This window comes from Chiloscyllium plagiosum, chromosome 25, assembly GCF_004010195.1.
Source record: "Chiloscyllium plagiosum isolate BGI_BamShark_2017 chromosome 25, ASM401019v2, whole genome shotgun sequence".
Taxonomy (NCBI): domain Eukaryota; kingdom Metazoa; phylum Chordata; class Chondrichthyes; order Orectolobiformes; family Hemiscylliidae; genus Chiloscyllium; species Chiloscyllium plagiosum.
Genome location: NC_057734.1, coordinates 4808211 through 4828425, shown reverse-complemented (window position 1 = coordinate 4828425; position 20215 = coordinate 4808211). Strand labels below are relative to the sequence as shown.

The 20215-nt window shown below is 40.0% G+C and overlaps 2 protein-coding genes across 2 annotated transcripts in view; one reads left to right on the top strand and one right to left on the bottom strand.

The window, feature by feature from the left end:
- The window catches only part of txnrd2.2 (thioredoxin reductase 2, tandem duplicate 2), an 87616-nt gene extending 68649 nt beyond the window's left edge, over positions 1 to 18967 (top strand). Inside the window, exons 12-16 of the mRNA XM_043715390.1 lie at positions 5031 to 5167; positions 5783 to 5878; positions 11013 to 11105; positions 15900 to 16069; positions 17854 to 18967. Of these exons, the coding sequence (XP_043571325.1) occupies positions 5031 to 5167; positions 5783 to 5878; positions 11013 to 11105; positions 15900 to 16069; positions 17854 to 17977 (620 nt within the window). The 3' untranslated portion in view covers positions 17978 to 18967. The remainder of the gene's footprint in view (positions 1 to 5030; positions 5168 to 5782; positions 5879 to 11012; positions 11106 to 15899; positions 16070 to 17853) is intronic.
- Positions 1 to 20215, bottom strand: part of LOC122562524 (catechol O-methyltransferase-like) — a 234766-nt gene that overhangs the window by 120272 nt on the left and 94279 nt on the right. The gene's annotated exons all lie outside the window — the stretch shown is intronic.

Below are 20215 nucleotides of genomic sequence, written 5' to 3'. Positions count from 1 at the left end.
ATTCTCCTGCTTCTTGGATGCTGCCTGACCTGCTGCGCTTTTCCAACAACACATTTTCAGCAGAAGATATACAAGTTTGAACACACATACCAACAGTTTTAAGAACAGCTTCTTCCATGCCATTATCTGACTTATGAACAGACCTCTCACATATTAGAATTGATCTTTCTCTGCATCTTCTCTGTAGCTAGAAGACTCTGTTCTGCATTCTGTTCTGTTACCCTGATATAGATTAGATTAGATTCTCTACAGTGTGGAAATAGGCCCTTTGAACTTAGAACATTGAACAATAAAGTGCAGAACAGGCCCTTCGGCCCTCGAACTATTTTCTCAGCTCGTCCCCTACACTATCCCAAAATCATCCATGTTCTTATCTAAGGATTATTTAAAACTTCCAAATGTAGCTGAGTTGACTACCTTAGCAGGTAGGGCATTCCACGCCCTTACGACTCTCTGCGCAAAGAACTTGCCTCTGACATCTGTCTTAAATCTATCACTCCTCAATTTGTAGTTGTGCCCTCTCGTACAAGCTGACGTCATCATCCTAGGAAAAAGTCTTTCAATGTCTACCGTATCTAATCCTCTGATCATCTTGTATGTCTCTATCAAATCCTCCCCCCCACCCCTTTAGCCACCTTCTTTCCAATGAGAACAGACCCAAGTCTCTCAGCCTTCCCTTATAAGACTTTCCCTCCAGACCAGGCAACATCTTGGTAAATCTCCTCTGCACCTTTTCCAATGCTTCCACATCCTTCCTGTAATGGGGCGACCAGAACTGTACACAATATTCCACGTGTGGCCGCATCAGCATTTTGTATAGTTGCAGCATGATATTGCAGTTCTGGAACTCAATCCCTCTACCAATGAAACCTAACACACTGTATGCCTTCCTAACAGCACTATCCATCTGGGTGGCAACTTTCAGGGATCTATGCACATGGACTCCAAGATCCCTCTGCACATCCACACTACCAAGAATCTTTCCATTGACCAAGTACTCTGCCATCCTGTTATTCTTCCCAAAGTGTATCACCTCACATTTTAGCTGCATTGAACAAGTCCACACCAACCCTCCAAAAAGTGACCCACCCAGACTCATTCCCCTCTGATTAATGCACCTAACACTATGGATAATTTAGCATGATCAATTCATCTGACCTGAGCATTTTTGGACTTGTATACTTACATAAGGTTTAATTTCTCTGGTTTGTAGGCAAAACAATACTTTTCATTGTAACTCGGTAGATATGAAAATAATAAATCAAATCAGAATAAAAGATGACCCCTGGAGCAAGTGACCAGACAAGTGTTATTCTGGCCTCTTGTGCATTTCCAATTTCCTTCACCCCACTGTTGGCAATCATTCTTTTATCTTTGTGCGTTCAAAACTGTGGAAAACCCTCCCTAAACCATACGACCTGTCTACCTCTCTCTCCTTACAAGACTTTTGTTTAATTCACTGTGGGATGTGGGCATTGCTGGTTAGCCATCATTTATTGCATGTCCCTGGTTGCCCCTGAGAAGGTGGTGGTGAGCTGCCACATTGAACTGCTGCAGTCCAGATGCTGTGGGTTGACCCACAGTGCCATTAGGGAGGGAATTCCAGGATTTTGATCCAGGAACAGTAATATATTTGCAAGTCAGAATGGCAAGTGGCTTGAGGAGAACTTGAAGGTGGTGGTGTTCCCAGGTATCTGTTAGAAGTGGTCGTGGATTTGGAAGGTGCCATCTGAGGATCTTTGGTGAAATTCTGCAGTGCATCTTGTAGTTAGTGCACACTACTACTGAGCATTGGTAATGCAGGGAGTGGATACTTGTGGATGTAGTGCTAATCAAGCGGGCTGCTTTATCCTAGATCCTGATGACGGGCTTTTCCCCGAAATGTCGATTTTCCTGCTCCTCAGATGCTGCCTGACCTGCTGTGCTTTTCCAGCACCACTCTAATCTAGACTCTGGTTTCCATCATCTGCAGTCCTTGCTTTTACTTTATCCTAGATGGTGTCAGGCTTCTTCAGTGTTGTTGGAACTGCACCCATACAAGCATGATTTGGAGGTACTGGTGTTGGACTGGGGTGTACAAAGTTAAAAATCATGCAACACTAGGTTATAGTCCAACAGGTTTGTTTGGAAGCACGAGTATTCAGAGCACTGCTCCTTCATCAAGTGGTTGTGATACAAGCAAGCAAGAAGGGAGTATTCTGCCACACTCCTGACTTGTACTATGCAGGTGGTGGACAGCGTTTGGAAAGTCAGGAGATGAGTTACTTGCCACAGCATCTGACCTGCTCTTGTAGCCACTGTGTTTATGTGGCGAGTCCAGTTGTGTTTTTGGTCAATGTTAACACCACTGATGTTGATAGTGGAGGATTCAGTAATGGTAACACCACTAAATGTCAAGGTGCGGTGGCTAGATTGTCCCTTATTTGTTATGGTCATAGCCTAGCATTTGTGTGGCACGAATATTACTTGCTACTTGTCAGCCCCAGCCTGGATATTATCCGGATCTTGTTACATTTGAACATGGACTGCTGCAGTATCTGAGGAGTCACGAATGATGTTGAATGTTGCACAGTCATCTGTAAACATCTGTACTTCTCACCTTAATTTGGAAGGAAGGTCATTGATGAAGTAGAGTTTAGATCAGAGTGGTGCTGGAAAAGCACAGCAGGTCAGGCAGCATCTGAGGAGCAGGAGCTGAATATGGTTGGGCCTCGGACATTACCCTGAGGAACTCCTGCAGAAATGTCTTGGAGCTGAATTGACTGACCTCCAACAACTGCAACCATCTTCCTATGTGCCATTATGACCCCATCCAGCAGAATGTTTGTCCCTCGTGCCCATTGATTTCAATTTTACTAGGGCTCATGGATGCCACACTCAGTCAAATGCAGCCTTGATGTCAAGGGCTGTCACTCTCACCTACCCTCTGGAATTCGGCTGATTTGTCCATGTTTGAACCAAGGATGTAATGAGATCAGGAGTGAGTGGCCCTGGCAGAATCAAACTGGTCATTACTGAGCAGGTTATTGCTGAGCAGGTGCTGCTTGATAGTACTATCGATGACACTTTCCATCACTTTACTAATGATCGAGAGTAGACTGATGGGGCAGTAATGAGCTGGGTAGTATTCGTCCTGCTTTTTATATTCAGGACATACATTAGCAATTTTCCAAACTGTTTTTATATGCCAAAGTGTTCTAACTGTATTGGAACAGTTTGGCTCGGGGAGCAGCAAGTTCTCGAGCACAAGTCTTCACTACTATTGCCAGAATGTTGTCAGGGTCAATAGCCTTATCCAGTATCTCTACTGCTTCTTGATATCATATGAAACAAATCAAATTGATTGAAGATTGAGATCTATGATGCTAGGGACCACTAGGGGAAGCTTTACTTTAAAATCTACCTCCTTGACCAGCCTTTGATTGCCTATCCTAATAACTCGTCATTGGCTCAGCATCAAATTTTGACCATTAACTTTCTTGTGGAGTGCCTTGGGATGTTTTGCTACAATAAAGGTATATTAATGCAAGTTATTAATACTGCTGTTGTGGGGTCAACTCCCAACCTTCATATGAAAGTAAAGGCAGTGGACGTAGTTGGTATGGTGGGATAATGCTTTAAAAACCCACATTTGTCAGTATTCTATTTATGCAATAGTTGCCCATCGAAACATGAACAGTCTGATGTTCTTGGACAAATTTCATATTCAAGTAGCATAGTGGCAAATGCAACCAGTTGCAAAGATCCATCTCTGATGAGATGTCTCTCACCAACTGTCCAGTGACAGTCACAAAGATGATTATATAAGTGCCATATTTGGTGTCATTGCTGCATTAATGTTTGCTCTGCCTAGTGACTGTCTCAGATCACTATCCATTTGTTGTTGAAGCAAGACGATGACCAACAATATCCCACTGTAACTGTCAAACCTGGTACATCACATTGTTGAGAGTTGATTTCATGCAGATGCACTATTTTGAAACTTTTTTAAAACAGATTTCGTCTGTCTATCTGACAATGACATATGAGTCAAACTGAGCGGTGAGTTGCATGGTAATAGTTATCTGTTATATTGCAGAATAAGGGTGAGGTAAGAACAGCCATAGAAGTTGGAGAATTTTTTTTTAAGAACTGCATGTGTCTTATACATCTTTTATATACAGAAAAATAAAAACCTCTTCTAAATTTGCATGTTCAGCTGGTTACAATTTAATCAATGTTGAAACAAAGATTAAGTGCCTGTAAGTGTCAGGTCAGTTACTGCCTCTTTCTCAGTTTTTAAGATGGTTTTGGTCCCTTTATTTAAGAAAAGATACTATTTCATTGGACACAGTTCAGAGAAGGTTGATCCCCAATTTGGAGGGATTGTCTTATGAGTAAAGGCTAAACAGATTGGTACTCCGCTCGAAGCTCAGCAGAATGAGAGTGATCTCAGTTAAACATATAGAATTGTTAAGATGCTTGATAGGGTCACTGCTGAGAGGATATTTCCCCTCATGGAAGAGTCTAGGACCAGAGGGCATAGTCTCAGAATAAAGCAATGCCAATTTAAGACTGAGATGAGGAGAAAGTGAGGACTGCAGATGCTGGAGATCAGAGTTGAGGGCTGAAAAAGCCCAGCAAGTCAGGCAGCATCTGAGGAGCAGGCGAATTGACGTTTTGGGCATAAACCCTTCATCAAATGAGATGAGGAATTTCTTCCCTCACAGGATTGAGTGTCTTTTGAGCACCTTGCCACAGAGAGCTGTGGGGGCAGAGTCCTTGTGTATATTTAAGACTAAGATAGATAGACTGTGAAAAGTGGACATAAGGAATGTTGGATCAGACATGACCCTATTGAATGGCGGAGGCTCTAGAGGTCATTACCATTTCTTCTGGTCTTATGAATCTGTAACACATGATTATGATAGACATGTGTTTAGCTGCAAGTTTCAGGTGCTCAACATTTTTGTGCATTTTATGTATTGTAAATAACTACACAGCATCTGAAAAGGTGCTGATTACCTACTTAAAGTTTCAATTGCTTCCAGGTCGAGCACCTGAAACAGGAGACCTGTGTTTAGACAAAGCTGGGGTCCAGATTAATCCAGAAACTGGGAAGATCATTGTCGGTGCCAATGAAGAAACTTCTGTTTCCCACATCTATGCAATTGGAGATCTTGCAGAGGTAAGACATGATCCAGCTGTTACTATCAATGGTTTCATTTGTTATAGTTGTTATGAAATGTAATGAAAGGAAAGGGTAAATTGGTTGCAGGATCTGTGTACTTTTGGTGCACTCTAATTTTATTGGTTTTGATGTTCAGTGCTGCAGTACTTGCTTATTCACAGCTGAGACTGAAAAGTATTCACATTTCAGCACCTTCAAACCCAATGCATAAATTATTCGGTAATTGACAGTGTTTTACTTGTAATCTAGAAAGCATGTCCTCTGGATAATGCAGTCTACTTCAACCATCCCAAGCAAAAAGCTGAAGATACATTGCCAAAATGTGAAAATTAAAGCATAGAAGGACATTGGTTGTCTGAGGGAGATGTAGTCAACTTTGACCAAGTTAAAGGCAGAAAAGCAGCTGCCCTTATTTGGTTAAATATATACAGTCAGGATAAACATACAAGGCAAAGCAAACCAACTAATATTTTGGACAGTGCAACCTGATGCACTCTTTCCTGTGATATATTGGAATGTCATAACAGAACAGTCAGCAACAAAATGGAACACAAGTAAATAATCATACTATTCAAGAGGGATTGAGATCATTTTACTTATTTTGTTTAATAGGGTCGACCAGAGCTCACGCCAACAGCTATCAAAGCCGGCAAGTTACTGGCACATCGTCTTTTTGGTAACTCTACTGAATTGATGAACTATGATAATGTGAGTAAGTCTTATGGACAAATGCTTTAGCGAGTGATTTTAAAAGTCTCTCAGTCAATGTATTGAAGAAATGTTTTAACTGTATATGCATGTGTAATAGCATATTTATACGAAGTACAATTATAAATAACTTTGTTATTTAATGGAATGGCAGAAAGTCTCTGTAGTTGGAGCCGCTGTCTTTTTGGCAGATGAAATATGTGCTCTATAAAGAGTTGCTCCTCACTTCCTGGTTCAACTGTGCAATTACCCATTATCAGGGTCTCAGCCAGTTGGCCCACACTTCATTGGAAAGCAAGATAAAAATTCTTTAACACCTTTGGACCCCAAAGTAATTTACAATCCATGAGCATTTTTGGAGTGCAGTCACCCCTACTTTATATAAAAAAAACTATTTGCACACAAACAGCCCTAAATAAAACGACGACCATTGGCCAGGCGACTTAAGGTGAGCTCCCCATGCTCCTCTTCAAAATAGTGCCAATAGGTCTTCTAAATCCACCTGAGCAAAAAATTACAGTGATTTTGGGTGATGATGATGTAAACTTAATGTATAACTACATAATTGGTAACATGATTAGTAAACGGGAATCAAAGATTACAGGGAGAAGGCAGGCGAATAGGGTTGAGAAACATATCAGCCATGATCGAATAATAGAGTGAACCTGACAGCCAAATAGTCTAATTCTGATTTTTTTTAAATAAGTAGTATAGGACAGAGGGATCTAGAGGTGCAGGTACATAATTCTTTGAAGTTTGTGTCACATATAGACAGGGTGGTGAAAAAGGCATTTGGCATGCTTGCCTTCATTGCTCTGTCCTTTGAGAAGAGGAGTTGGGAAGTCATATTGAGGTTGTACAGGACATTGGTGAGGCCTCTTCTGGAATACTGTGTCCAGTTCTGGTTGCCCAGTTATAGGAAGGATATTATTAAACTGGAGAGGGTTCAGAAAAGATTTACCAGGATGTTTCCAGTATGAAAAGTTTAAATTATAAAGAAAGGCTGGAGTGTTTTTCACTGGCGAGGTGGAGGTTGAGAAGTGAACATAGAACATAGAAAAGTACAGCACAGAACAGGCCCATGGGCCCATGATGATGTGCCGCGAATTAATCCTAATGTAAAATAAAATAATCTAATCTATGCACTCCTCGATTCACTGCTGTCCATGTGCATGTCCAGCAGTCGCTTAAATGTCCCTAATGACTCTGCTTCCACCACCGCCACTGGCAACGCATTCCATGCATTCACAACTCTCTGCGTAAAGAACCTACCTCTGACATCTCCTCCATACCTTTCTCCTGATATCTTAAAACTATGACCCCTCGTGCCAGTCAATCCTGTCCTGGGGAAAAGTCTCTGGTTATTGACTCTATCCGTTCCTGTATTATCTTGTGTACCTCGATCAGGTCACCACTCCCTCCTCCTCTCCAGAGAGAAACGTCTGAGCTTAGTCAACCTTCATAAGACAAGCCCTCCAGTCCAGGCAGCATCCTGGTAAACTTTCTCCAAAGCCTCTGTATCTTTCCTATAGTAGGGCGACCAGAACTGGACACAATATTCCAAGTGTGGTCTCACCAGGGACTTGTAGAGCTGTAGCAAACCCTCACAGCTCTTAAACTTAATCCCCCTGTTAATGAAAGCCAAAACACCATATGCTTTCTTAACAATCCTATCAACTTGGGTGGCAACTTTGAGAGATCTATGTACTTGAACACCAAGATCCCTCTGTTCCTCCATACTGCCAAGAATCCTGTCTTTAATCCTATATTCAGCAATTAAGTTCGACCTTCCAAAATGCATCACTTCGTATTTATCCAGGTTGAACTCCATCTGCCATTTCTCAGCCCAGCTCTGCATCCTGCCTATGTTGCGCTGCAGCGTGCAATAGCCCTCGAGACTATCAACAGCACCTCCAACCTTTGTGTCATCTGCAAATTTACTAACCCACCCCTCAACCAAATCACTTATAAAAACTATAAAGAGCAGAGGCCCAAGAACAAAGTCACCACTGACCTCCAGGCAGAATACTTTCCATCTACAACAACTCTCTGCCTTCTGTCAGCCAACCAATTCTGAATCCAGATAGCCAAATCTCACTGTATCCCATACCTCCTGATTTTATGAATGAGCCTACCATGGGGAACCTTATCAAATGCCTTGCTGAAGTCCATATACACGAGATCCACTGCTCAACCTTTGTCAACCTGTCTTGTCACCTCCTCAAAGAACTCAATAAGATTTGTGAGGCATGATCTGCCTCTCACAAAGCCATGCTGACTGCCTTTAATCATACTATGCTTTTCCAAATAGTCATAAATCCTATCCCTCAGAATTCTTTCCAAAACCTTGCTGACCACAGGTGTAAGACTGACTGGTCTGTAATTGCCAGGGATTTCCCTATTACCTTTCTTGAAAAGAGGAACAATATCTGCTTCCATCCAATCCTCCAGTACTGCTCCCATGGAGAGTGAGGAAGCAAAGATCTTCGCCAGCAGCTTAGCAACCACCTTTCTCACTTCCTGAAGCAGCCTGGGATAAATCTGGCCTGGCCCTGGGGACTTATCAATCTTAACATTTGTCAACATTTCCAGCACATCAATTTCATCAACCTTGATCTGTTCAAGCCTGTATCCCAGCTCCTCAAAATTCTCATTCACAACAAGGTCCCTTTCCTTAGTGAAAACTGAAGCAAAAAACTCATTTAGGGCTTCCCTATCTGCTCACACTCCACGCAAAAGTTCCCTAAGCTGTCTCTGATCGGCCCTACCTTCTCCCTAATCATTCTCTTATTCCTCACATATGAGTAATATGCTTTTGGGTTCTCACTAATCCTTCTTGCCAAGCCTTTGCCGTGCCCCCTCCTGGCTCTCCTCAGTCCATTTCTGAGCTCCTTTCTAGCAAGCCTGTGATCCTTTGAAGCTGTGCAAGGATCTGCTAGATCCTTGTTTTCTCCACCTTACATAAGCTGCCTTCTTCCTTTTGACGAGAAGCTCCTCTGTTCTCTTCGTCCGAGGCACCTTAATCTTACCTCTCTTACCTGTCTCAGAGGGACAAATTCATGCATTACTCGCAACAACTGCACCTGGAACAGTCTCCACATGTCTGCTGTGCCCTTCCTGTGGAACAGTTGAGCCAGTCTGTATTTCCCAACTCCTGTCTGATAGCATCAGAGTTTCCTTTTCCCCAATTAAATATCTTCCCTTGGTAAGTGCTCCTTTCCCCCTCCGTGGCTATGGTAAATGTGAGGCAGTTGTGGTCACTGTCACCTAAGTGTTCTTCCCACTGCAAGATCTGACACCTGTCCTGACTCATTGCCGAGCACCAAATCCAAAATGGCCTCCCCCTCGTCGGCCTGTCCACATTCTGAGTGAGGAAACCCTCCTGAACACACCTGACAAAAACTGCTCCATCCAAACCACCTGCACTAAGGAGGTTCTAGTCAATATTGGGAAAGTTGAAGTCCCCATAACAACAACCCTGCTACATCTACATTTTTCCAAAATCTGCCAGCCTATCAGTTCTTCAATCTCTCTACTGCTATTAGAGGGTCTGTAGAAAACCCCCAGTGAGGTGGCTGCTCCCTTGCTGTTCCTAACTTCCACCCATACTGACTCAGTAGACAAACCTTCCTCAACAACCTTCGTTTCTGTAGCTGTGATGCACTCTCTGATTAGCAATGCTACACCCTCTTCTCTTTTTCCACCTTCCCTGTTTTTTTTAAATGTTCTAAACCCTGCAACATCTAGCAACCATTCCTGCCCCTGTGAAACCCACGTCTCTGTTATGGCCACAACATCATAGTCCCCAAGTACTGATCCATGCTCTAAGTTGTGACCTTTATAGAAGTTTATAAAATCATGAGGGGTATAGATAGTAATTGTCTTTTCCCTAGGATGGGGGATTTTAAGACTGGGGGTACATTTTTAAGGTGAGAGAGAGATGCACAAACGGTGGTGTGGAATGAGCTTTCTGATGAAGTGGTGGATGTAGATACAATTTAAAACAATCGAAAGATATTTGGATAAGAAGATGAATAGGAACGATTTGGAGGGATATGGGCCAGGAGAAGACAGGTAGGACTAGGTTAGTTTGAGAATAAGTTCAGCAGGGACTAGTTGGACTAAAGGGTCTGTTTCCATGCTATGTGACTCTATCTAACCTATCACTAGTTTTTGCTGCTTTTTATGATTCGATACTCTTCTTGACTGCCGTCATTAATCAGTTGTGGCCTTTCCTTCCCATTAAGTCCATCTTTTTGACCGGAATACATTGTTGCTGAGTGTTATGAGATATTTTCCTAAACATCTGCTACTCATCCATTGACCTTCTTCCAGCCTGCTTAAGACAACTCTTCCTTCATTATCTCTGTAATTGCCCTGAGGATACCAGTTTGAGATCTGAAATGTTTGTCCTTGAGCTAAATTTGAATTTATCACATGTTCTGATTGCTAGCTCCCTAGAGGTCCCTTACCTACAAGGTTTGTTATTAATCCAACTTCATTACAAATCTCTGATCTAAAATAGCTTGTTCCTCGACAAATTCTGCAGCGTATTGCCTTAAGAAACTATCCATGATGCACATTACAAATTTGTCTTGCGTGTTGTCCTTGCCCATCTGATTTATCCTGTCAGTATTCTTCAAATACCCTTGAATACTGAGCTCCTTGTTTCGGTCACCCTGCAAATACATCTCTGTAACATTATTTATTTCTATTTGTACCATCAACTCATTTATCTTATGTGCGGTGTGCATTTAAATAAAGAGCTTTAAGCTTTGACCTTTTACCATTATATCTCTAATTTTAATTTCTGCTGCACTCTTCTGCTGTTATTTCTGCCCTTTGTTACTTAACTCTGCACCTCTGCTCTCTTGTTTCTTTTTATTTCTTAAACTTCCCTTCAGTTGAATCCCAGTTGGCTCACTCCCCCATGCTCAAAAACAACACCTCTGAGAATGCAACACTTTTTCAGATTGTACTAGAGTGTTGTGCTCAAGTCCTAGAGTGGCCTAAGCCCAGAACCTTGCAACTTGGAGGTAAAATGCTCCCCACTGAGCCCAGCTGATACTGTGATAACTTTTATCTAATAGTTTAATATTTCTGTCAAGTTGAAATGCTTGATTTGTATACTTAGGTCGCCACAACAGTTTTCACGCCATTGGAGTATGGCTGCGTAGGTCTGTCTGAGGAAGAGGCAGTACAACAATATGGTGAAGACAATATAGAGGTAGGAAGAGTAAAGGTCTATTTTTCTGTATTGTAAGGTTCTCTTAATCATTTGATTGCCTTGTTTAAGTATGGGGAGATTTAGACAGACTTTTCCTGCCAGAGGGACAAGATCACTTCATAAATGGAGCTTGAGATTTGTAAATTAGTAGAACTTAGAATTAGTGCTTTTACCCTATATGTGATATAAAAGGTTTCTGATTTGCACCTATGACTTTCAAGGATGGAAGCTAAGTCAAAGAAAAGTTTTCAGGAGTGTCTTCATAACACTGTTGTCCTATTAATTGTTTTGTTGATACTTTTAAGGAAAAGCTAGCTGAACACTTAGGTAGGAGATAAATGGAAGCTTTGCTAATGCAGTTAGTTGAAAATGCACCTTAAATCCAGTATGAAGGAGCAGGGCTGAATTGACAGTTTTGGTATTGTGCATTCTAAACAATTGTAGATTTTAAGTTCTTTTCTCATAATAAATAATTCCCAATTACCTAGTGCAGACTACATGCTAACGACTGCAGAATCACTTTGATTGAGCTATATTTTGTAAAGATTGTAGTTGTCTCTCTCCAGTTCAGTGAGTTGTTCAACAATATGGAGGTAATGGCGTACTGGTATTATTGTTGGACTGTTAACCCTGAGATCCATATAACGCTCTCAGGACCTCGGTTAGAACCTTGCCATGGCAGATGGTGGAATTTGAATTCAATAACTAGATGGAATTAAGAATCTAGTGATGACCATGAATCCATTGTCAATTGTTGGAAAAACCCATCTGGGTCACTAATGCCCTTCAGGGAAGGAAACTGCCATCCTTACATCTGCCATCTGGCCTACACGTGACTCAAGACCCACAGCAAATGTGGTTGACTCTTAACTGCCCTCTTGGCAATTCTGGATGGGCACTAAATGCTGGTCTAGTCAGCAACGCCCCAATCCTGTGAATGAATAAAGAAAAAAAAACAAATCAAGGAAAATATAGGTTCAGAAACATGCACTAATCTGTAATTTAGATTACATCTCCCTGGATACTGGTCCTTGCACAACTGGGTTATGGAGCTAGATATTCTATTAAGTGATGATTGCCATCTAGTGGACTCTTCTAGAACTGAACTTAGATGAATTTTGGGAGAGAACAAGATGGAATTTGGGTATGATCCCTCTGTAGCGGAGTAGTCTTCTGTGTTCCACATTTGAAGGTACGCATGGAAAGATTCACAGTTTAAGGGAAGGACCAGAAAATATCTAATGCTTCTACATCAGTGTTCTTGAAGCTCCTGGGCCAGGATTCTGAAGGAAATAAAATGCACCAAATTTAAAACGCTTTTTTTTTCTCTATGGGAATCCACTAAATTAGAAATTCTACAAATGCCAAATTGTGAGAGCCTCAGTTTGTCTTCTGGTGGTTAACAAAATGAATATATTTTACTGAATAGTTTTTGAATCATGTCACATGGAAGAAAGCCATTCAGTCCATCTTGCCTGTGCTTTGAAAGAGTTAACCAATCAGCTCTTTCGTTGAAACTTTATTGCTGGAACAGCACAGCAGGTCAGGCAGCATCCAGGGAACAGGAGATTCGACGTTTCGGGCACAGGCCCTTCTTCAGGACCTTTCCCATAGCCTACAAATTATTTCACTTTTCAACTGTAAGTCATTTATTTTTTTGAAAGATGAGAATGAAACAGCCTCTAATAAGGAGTAAACCACTTGATGAATTAAATATTTTAAAAATTTCTTCCTTTTCACATTTTACTTTTGCCAATTATCTTTATGTTCTCTGGTCATCGACCCACCTACCAGTGGAAATAATTAGTACAGCATGTATGAAAATCTCTCAGTTCCGAAATGCCTGTACTGAGCCTTCCCTTATCCATCTCTGTTGTGGAAAGAACAATGCCAACTTCTCAAAAGATCCTTCCTAAAGTTTGGAACAGAATTGAATGTAAGACTTCAAGTGAGGCGTAACCAATAATTTAGCAAGGTTTACCAGAACCTACTTGCTTTTATACTCCATTTAGGACTTTTCCCACTAAGTAAGAGGATTAGTTCTGGGAAATAGGATGCTTTTACTTTTGTACAATGTGGAAACACTAAGTACTTGTAAATGAGGTTTGCAACTGATTAAGTGTTGGGCAAAATCTCACCCTGAGAGAAACAGCTGCATGGTGCCAATACCATATTTCCATTTCATGTGCCAGGCATTTTTGTGGCTTTGTTGTGTGAGACTGTGAGCTACTGAGGAATTGTAGACAATTTAGTGTTTTGGATCTGTGCCAACAAGGAGGTGAGACTTTCCATATGCACTATACCTAAGAAGGCCTACTTTCATGAAAGAGGAGAATTTCATCTGGCCTGAAGTCTAATGTTGGTTTGTGTGCCTTTTGTGTCCCCATGATGTCCTAAAATGGTTCATAGTCAGTGAAGTACTTAGAAATTACAGCTACTATTGTATGAGATGCAGCAGTCAATTTATATATAGCAAGGTCCCACAAACAATAATGGCCAGAAAATGTATTTCAGAGATGTCTGGTTGAAAGATAAATACTGGCTTGGACAGTGGAGAGAACAGCCCTGTACTCACGTTGAAATATATCCACCAGAAAGAACAAGGAAAATTACAGCACAGGAACAGGCCCTTCAGCCCTCCAAGCCTGCGCCAATCCAGATCCACTATCTAAACCTGTCGTCTATTTTCCAATGGCCTTTATCCCTCTGCTCCCTGCCCATTCATCTATCTGTCTAGATACATCTTAAATGATGCTATTGTGCCCAACTTGACCACCTCCACTGGCAACACCTTCCAGGCACCCTCTCCATAAAGAACTTTCTACCTTAATGCCTTTTAGAATACCCAACACTTCCTCCTTCCTTATGCTGAGATGATAGGGATTATCTTTAGCATACCCTGCAAAAAGCAATAGCCCCAACGGGGGCGTGGGGGGTTGCACTTACGAATTTTTTGAAAGTTTTGTCCAAAGGCTGCTTCCTCCTAATAGCCTCTGGTCTTAGGCATGATAACTCAATACAGACCTGTGCATTTTGTGAGCTGCAGTTGATGTATCAGCAGCATATGCTGTGATCCCTATTTCCCGATATACATTAAACCACTGAGTTGTATTGCTGGAATATTCCTGCAAACTCCACTCAAAAGCTTTTCAGAATGGAGAACAAATTTTTGCAATTTTAGGGTTTAATTTCTACTCTGTTTATTTTTTAAATAAATGGTGTGTTTTTCCAATAATTGTTGCCAATATCAGGAAAAACAATGGGACACTGAGTATACATATGCCTTTTGCAACTTTTCAGTCCTTTAAGCTTCAAAAAATGCGTTAATTCAGACAAACCAGGTGCTTCCCTCATTTAAATTCAGTTAAATTTTCAAAAATAAATGTGTTGAATTTTAAAACAAAACTGCCTCCAATTATCTCATGCGATCATCTGTTATGTTGGCAAATAGAAATTACCAACTATCCAATTTCTAACAGCTGTCAGACACAAACTCATGCAGACACACACAGTATTTCCTCATTTATATTTCTCAATTTTAAAAAGGAAACCAGTTAAAATTTGAGAGCTATAGTTTCAGCCTGTGTTTTGTTGATAGTAATTAGTATGTTTATGTTTTTTCAGTTGAGAGAATGGCAGACGGCTAAAAGGGAACAAAGAAATCATAAAACATCAGTCTATACTGATGCCTTGGAAAATCGCAAGCCCTTTTTTGCTACATATGGGATTCCTTAACAAATGCTGTCTATCCTAGAGTTTACCCCCATTCTCACTGCTGACCGCCATTTAACAGTGAGCCAACCCTCTGTTAAATCCAATCTCAAGTACCCTGCCACAGTCCTGCTAAAGTATTGGTTGTCCCACTCCCTGATGCCAGATAAACCACCAATCATTGATCATTTTCACAGAACAGGGAATCAGGCTATGAAATTCAATTTCCAATGCTGATCTGCTGTAACAAGTGTACACAACAATTGCCATTATACATGTGGACAGGGATTTGTAATGGAAATACAAAAATAAGGACAGAATATGGTTTTAAAATGGCTACTAAATTACATGTGTGTATGTATACACTTTGTTTGCATTACCATGACACATTCGTAGAAAATATTGTTGAAATATTAAGTATAAGGAACTTGATGTCAATTTTTCCATTATAATTTTTGCATCAACATTTATTATAGTAAATGCTGATGCAAGCTTGTTACACTGTAATTATACCCTTCTATTAGTCAAGGCCCTGCAGCAGCATCACCGGCAAGTGGATGACAGGTTCACACGGATAGTTCTTATTACTTGTGAATGTAAGAATCTGTAATGGAATTATAAAAATATGTAACATAAAATGGCCACTGTATTGTTTCTGTACTTCCTAAGCCAATTAGCCCCTTCTCTCTAATGCTGGATGTGACATTTTGTCATTAATCATCAATACAGCATGCATGACATTGCAAGGTATCACTATGACTATTTGCATACATTCAAATGCACACATTTTATAATTATATATTTAGTTACTTAGAACTTGGGTATTGCTAAAAAAAGATGCTTGGTGAAAGCTTTTTGTCTTACACTAATCAGGACAATTTGCAACAAATACCAGTGAAAAGGAAAAACAACATTTATACTGTACAAACTATACTGAAATTATATATTTGTAATGTACATCTAGCTATATACACATGAATGCAAGAACAATTACATATATGCATACATAATATAACAAAAGCAAATGTAGGGCATGTGTTGTTTTACTATATCATCCTATTATTTTGACCTCTCTTTGGTTAGGTTTACCATGCTTATTACAAGCCACTGGAATTTACAATAGCTGAACGGGATGCTACCCAGTGCTATATTAAGATGGTTTGCTTACGTGAAGGTGACCAGCGTATTCTAGGACTTCATTTCATTGGACCAAATGCCGGAGAGGTCATTCAAGGATTTGCCCTGGGAATAAAGTAAGATGAAAGGAATTAATTTCTATTTATAACAAAACTAGCTTTAATAGAATATATTTCATAAATTATATGTTTTGTTACAACATGATCTTTTACTACTCAGTAGTGCTCTCCTTGTACTTCCATAACTAGTAGTACATATTTGAATTATGTCTGTCTAGTGTGCACACTTTTATTTCTTTGTAATTCTAAAATACAATTCTGCTGTACTTGTATTGCTTTGGAGTCAGCTACGTTCATCAGTTTCGGTGCTCATCAATTGTATTTAGGACTATGCAAACCTCCATTATAACCTCATAAGACAACTTCTTGCTAAGATTTATCCAATTATATTTTATGCAACACATTGCATTTTTGTGGTGCTTTGTATAAACAGAAAACATTACCGAAGGTGAAAAAACTGGTGGACAGTAATCAAGAAAAGGGAAGAACGTGAAGGAAAGGAATTTTGCAGATTTTTTTTAAAATTGTAGGAGGATGATGGCAATGTGAGCACTGGCAGGGAGATTGGTAATGGCTATGAGAGATACCTCTAAATAGTGGAATAGAAATAGCACGAATGAATGCAGTGAGGTGACCTGGGGATGTCAAGGATGTAAAGAGAATATTGTCAAAGAGCTGTGGGTACAGCCATTACATGATTTGAAAGTGAGCTCAAAGTGCTTGAATTTAATTTGTTGATGCAAGAAAACAAAGAAAACTTGGAAAATGCAAAATATGGAAATGCAGGAATCTGGGTGAAGTTGCATAACAATATGTAAATGTTTGGAGTGCAGTACATGTTAAATAATACCCCTTCTGCTGATACCTGAGCATTCAAACCAGTTGATTCCCAATGTCTAGATTTGACCTTAAATCAACACAGAATCTTGTACATCAGGAGCAAGAAAGACAGAAAAAAACTTGTTTTTTTTTTCAAAGAAGAACTGTGATGCAAGAACTTCAGCCAGTATCATTCTAGCACCACCTTATGTACTTAGAGAAAATTAATATATCCCGAGAGACCACATTTGTCTACCTTTTTGTGAGTCATTGGTAAATTATATGTTTGTAATGCTCCCTATAATGAGTAGTTGCTGTTTCTTAAGAAGAATTATAGTCTTGTTGACAGGGATAAAGAACACAATTCTTTTGTGCCAGACTTAGTGTGCTTTTATTTAAACTAGATCAAAATTTTGGCAATAATTTTAAATGTTGGTTTGTCCCAGCCATCCTACCCACCTCCAGAGCTGTCTGGAAGTCTCGTTATGCAAGATTCACTCCTTGTCACTCTTGGCATACATCACAACCTTATGTAAAGGTATATTTGTCCACATATACATGTTTGGAGTCCAATGATAAATGAAGAGAAGATGTTTTCATATCAATGTAATAAATCTAGAAGAAAAGCGAGGGAAGTAGGAAAGGTTCTTTGCTGCTAGAATTCACAGTTAAAGGAAAGATGAAGATAGTCATTACGTACATGAGGGACCAAGAAATTAGACATATTGATACGATGAGAAGTGGAAGGAAACTTGTGTGGAGCATTCTGAGTAGGTGAAAATGTGGAATTGAGGTTGCAATCAGATCAGCCATGATCTTGTTGAATGGTGGAGCAAGCTGGAGAATTCACTTGGCTTGCTCATGCCCCTAACTCACATATTTATCTATATAGTCATTATAGAACAGAATAGCCTGTTTATTTGCTGTAAGTTTTATCACTTTGTAAGCCTCTACCTCTTTGTTCATTTGTCTTTTACCAAATATCTATTTCATTACAATTTAATCATGCATTTTTTTTCTAGATGCAATGCTACATACACTCAGCTGTCATCTACCATAGGAATCCATCCAACCTGTGCAGAGGATGTGAATAAACTAAACATCACCAAACGCTCAGGTCTGGACCCAACAGTCACAGCCTGCTGAGGTTAAATGTCATCCCTGAACCAACCAGCACACCACAAAACTCTACAGCACTTAAGTAAAATACAGTCTTGAGAAAAGTACATGTTAAATAATGCCATCAAAATTATATCCTGTTAATTTTTTATACTGTTTTGGGGATCTATTGAGTGAGTCTAATTATGAAAGTAGAATACAATTCCTAAATCAGCCAGCAGAGGGGAATGTTTGATTATTAAAAGTGGATGTAAGTAATATTATCTCATAATTATCCAGAATGTAAAGATTTGCGTAAGTCAGTATTTCAAAGATGTGGAATGCCAATTGTATTTGTTTTAGCCAAAGTTGTAGAAGCCTCTGAGACTGCTTTACCGAAAGCATCTACAGGTCCACCCTCTCAAAGCCAGCTGAACATTTCTGGAATTGTCATACATTTTTGTTCTAGTAAAATAAACTTACCTGATAGTTTGGTTAGATGCTGAGTGGTGCTAAACTTATCTGTTTTGCTGCTTGTGCATCAATCTATTCCCCTGCTCCAAGCAGCTTTAAACACATCCAAACCAGATTGGCCCAAACTGCCATCAGCTCCCAACTCAAAGTTTGGCAAAATCCAGGATTCTGGTGGGGCCTTGGTCCTAATGGTTGCCAATTTTAAGAGAAAGTACCTTCAATTCTATACTGCAGGTGATAATGTTGTCAAAAAGTGTTCTATGTGCATTTTATCTTGCACTGTGATAGAGTTCCAGTTCATAAACCAGAGTTGATGGTGTGCTGTTCAGGGATGACTGACGATGATAGTAAAAGTGGTTTGACTTTTGCTGTTAACTGACCTGACTAGTATGCATTTTGTACATTTAAATGTAAATATGATATGAACAAGAACTGTAGCCAGGCTGCATATGTGCCAGTTAATGATGACTTGTTTTTAAACCCAAATTATGGGATAGACTGGTCTGATGCTGCTAGGCATTAAAATATATAGAGAAATTTTTAAATAAAGTGATATTACAGTTTTGTCTGTTATTTGTTATTTGCAATGGTATGTGGTTGAAGTAAATCCATATTGTATCATATTCCACTGAACCTCTCTGAGACCAAGTCCTGGTCGACAACGTCCATCTGAAATGGTTTTCAACCTTTTTCAAAGCTTCTTTCTAATATTCTGATGGGATGTGGGTGTCTCTGGCAAGGCTGGTATTTGTTGCAAGTCAGTAATTGCCCATGAACTAAGTTGCTTGTTAACCCATTCAAAGGGCAGTTAAGAGTCAACCATGTTGCTGCTGGTCTGGAGTCACATATAGACCAAACCAGATGAGGACAATTAATTTCTTTCACTAAAGGACATTGGTGAACCATTTTTGTTTAGATGCAATTGATGACAGTTTAATCAAACTAACTTTACATGACACACTTATCAAGAATTCAAATGCCACCAGTGAAATTTGAACCTCTGTCTTTAGAGCATTAGTCTGGGCCTCTGGATTGGTAGTTCAATGACAATACATTGTGCCATCATCTCCCCTGACTGATTTTAATTATGGCTCAGTGGGCATTTATGAAATAAATTGGAATCATCACTCGCATATAGGAAGATGGTCGTGGTTGTTAGATTCAATCGTCTCTGCACCAGGACATTACCTTGAGGAATCACTGCAGAAATATCCAAGACCCAACCATGTTCAGCTGCTTCATCAATGACCATCATAAGGTTAGAAGTTGGAATGTTTAGCGATGATTGCACAATGTTCACCACCATTCATGATGCCTCCGATACTGAAGTAGTCCATGTTTAAAAACGACAAGATCTGGTCAATATCCAGGCTTGGCTGAAAAATGGTAAGTAACACTCATTCCACACAAATGCCAAACAATGACCATCGTCAATAAGAACCAATCTAACCACTGCCCATTCATTAGTATTACTGAATTCCCCACTATCAACACTCTGGGGTTGCCATTGACTCAATTGGACTCACTATACAAACACAGCAGTCGCAGAAACCGGTCAGATGCTAAGAACACTGCAGTGATTAACTAATCTCCTGACTCTTCAAAGCCTATTCACCATCTACAAGGCACAAAGATTCTAAGGCAGCACCTTCCAATCCCCCAATCACTTTCATCTAAAAGGACGAGAGTAATAGACGTATGGGAACACCACCAACCTACAAGTTCTCCTCTAAGCCACTGTCAGTCCTGACTTGGAAATATATTGCCTTTCCCACATTGTCAATGGATCAAAATCCTGGAATTCTATCCCTA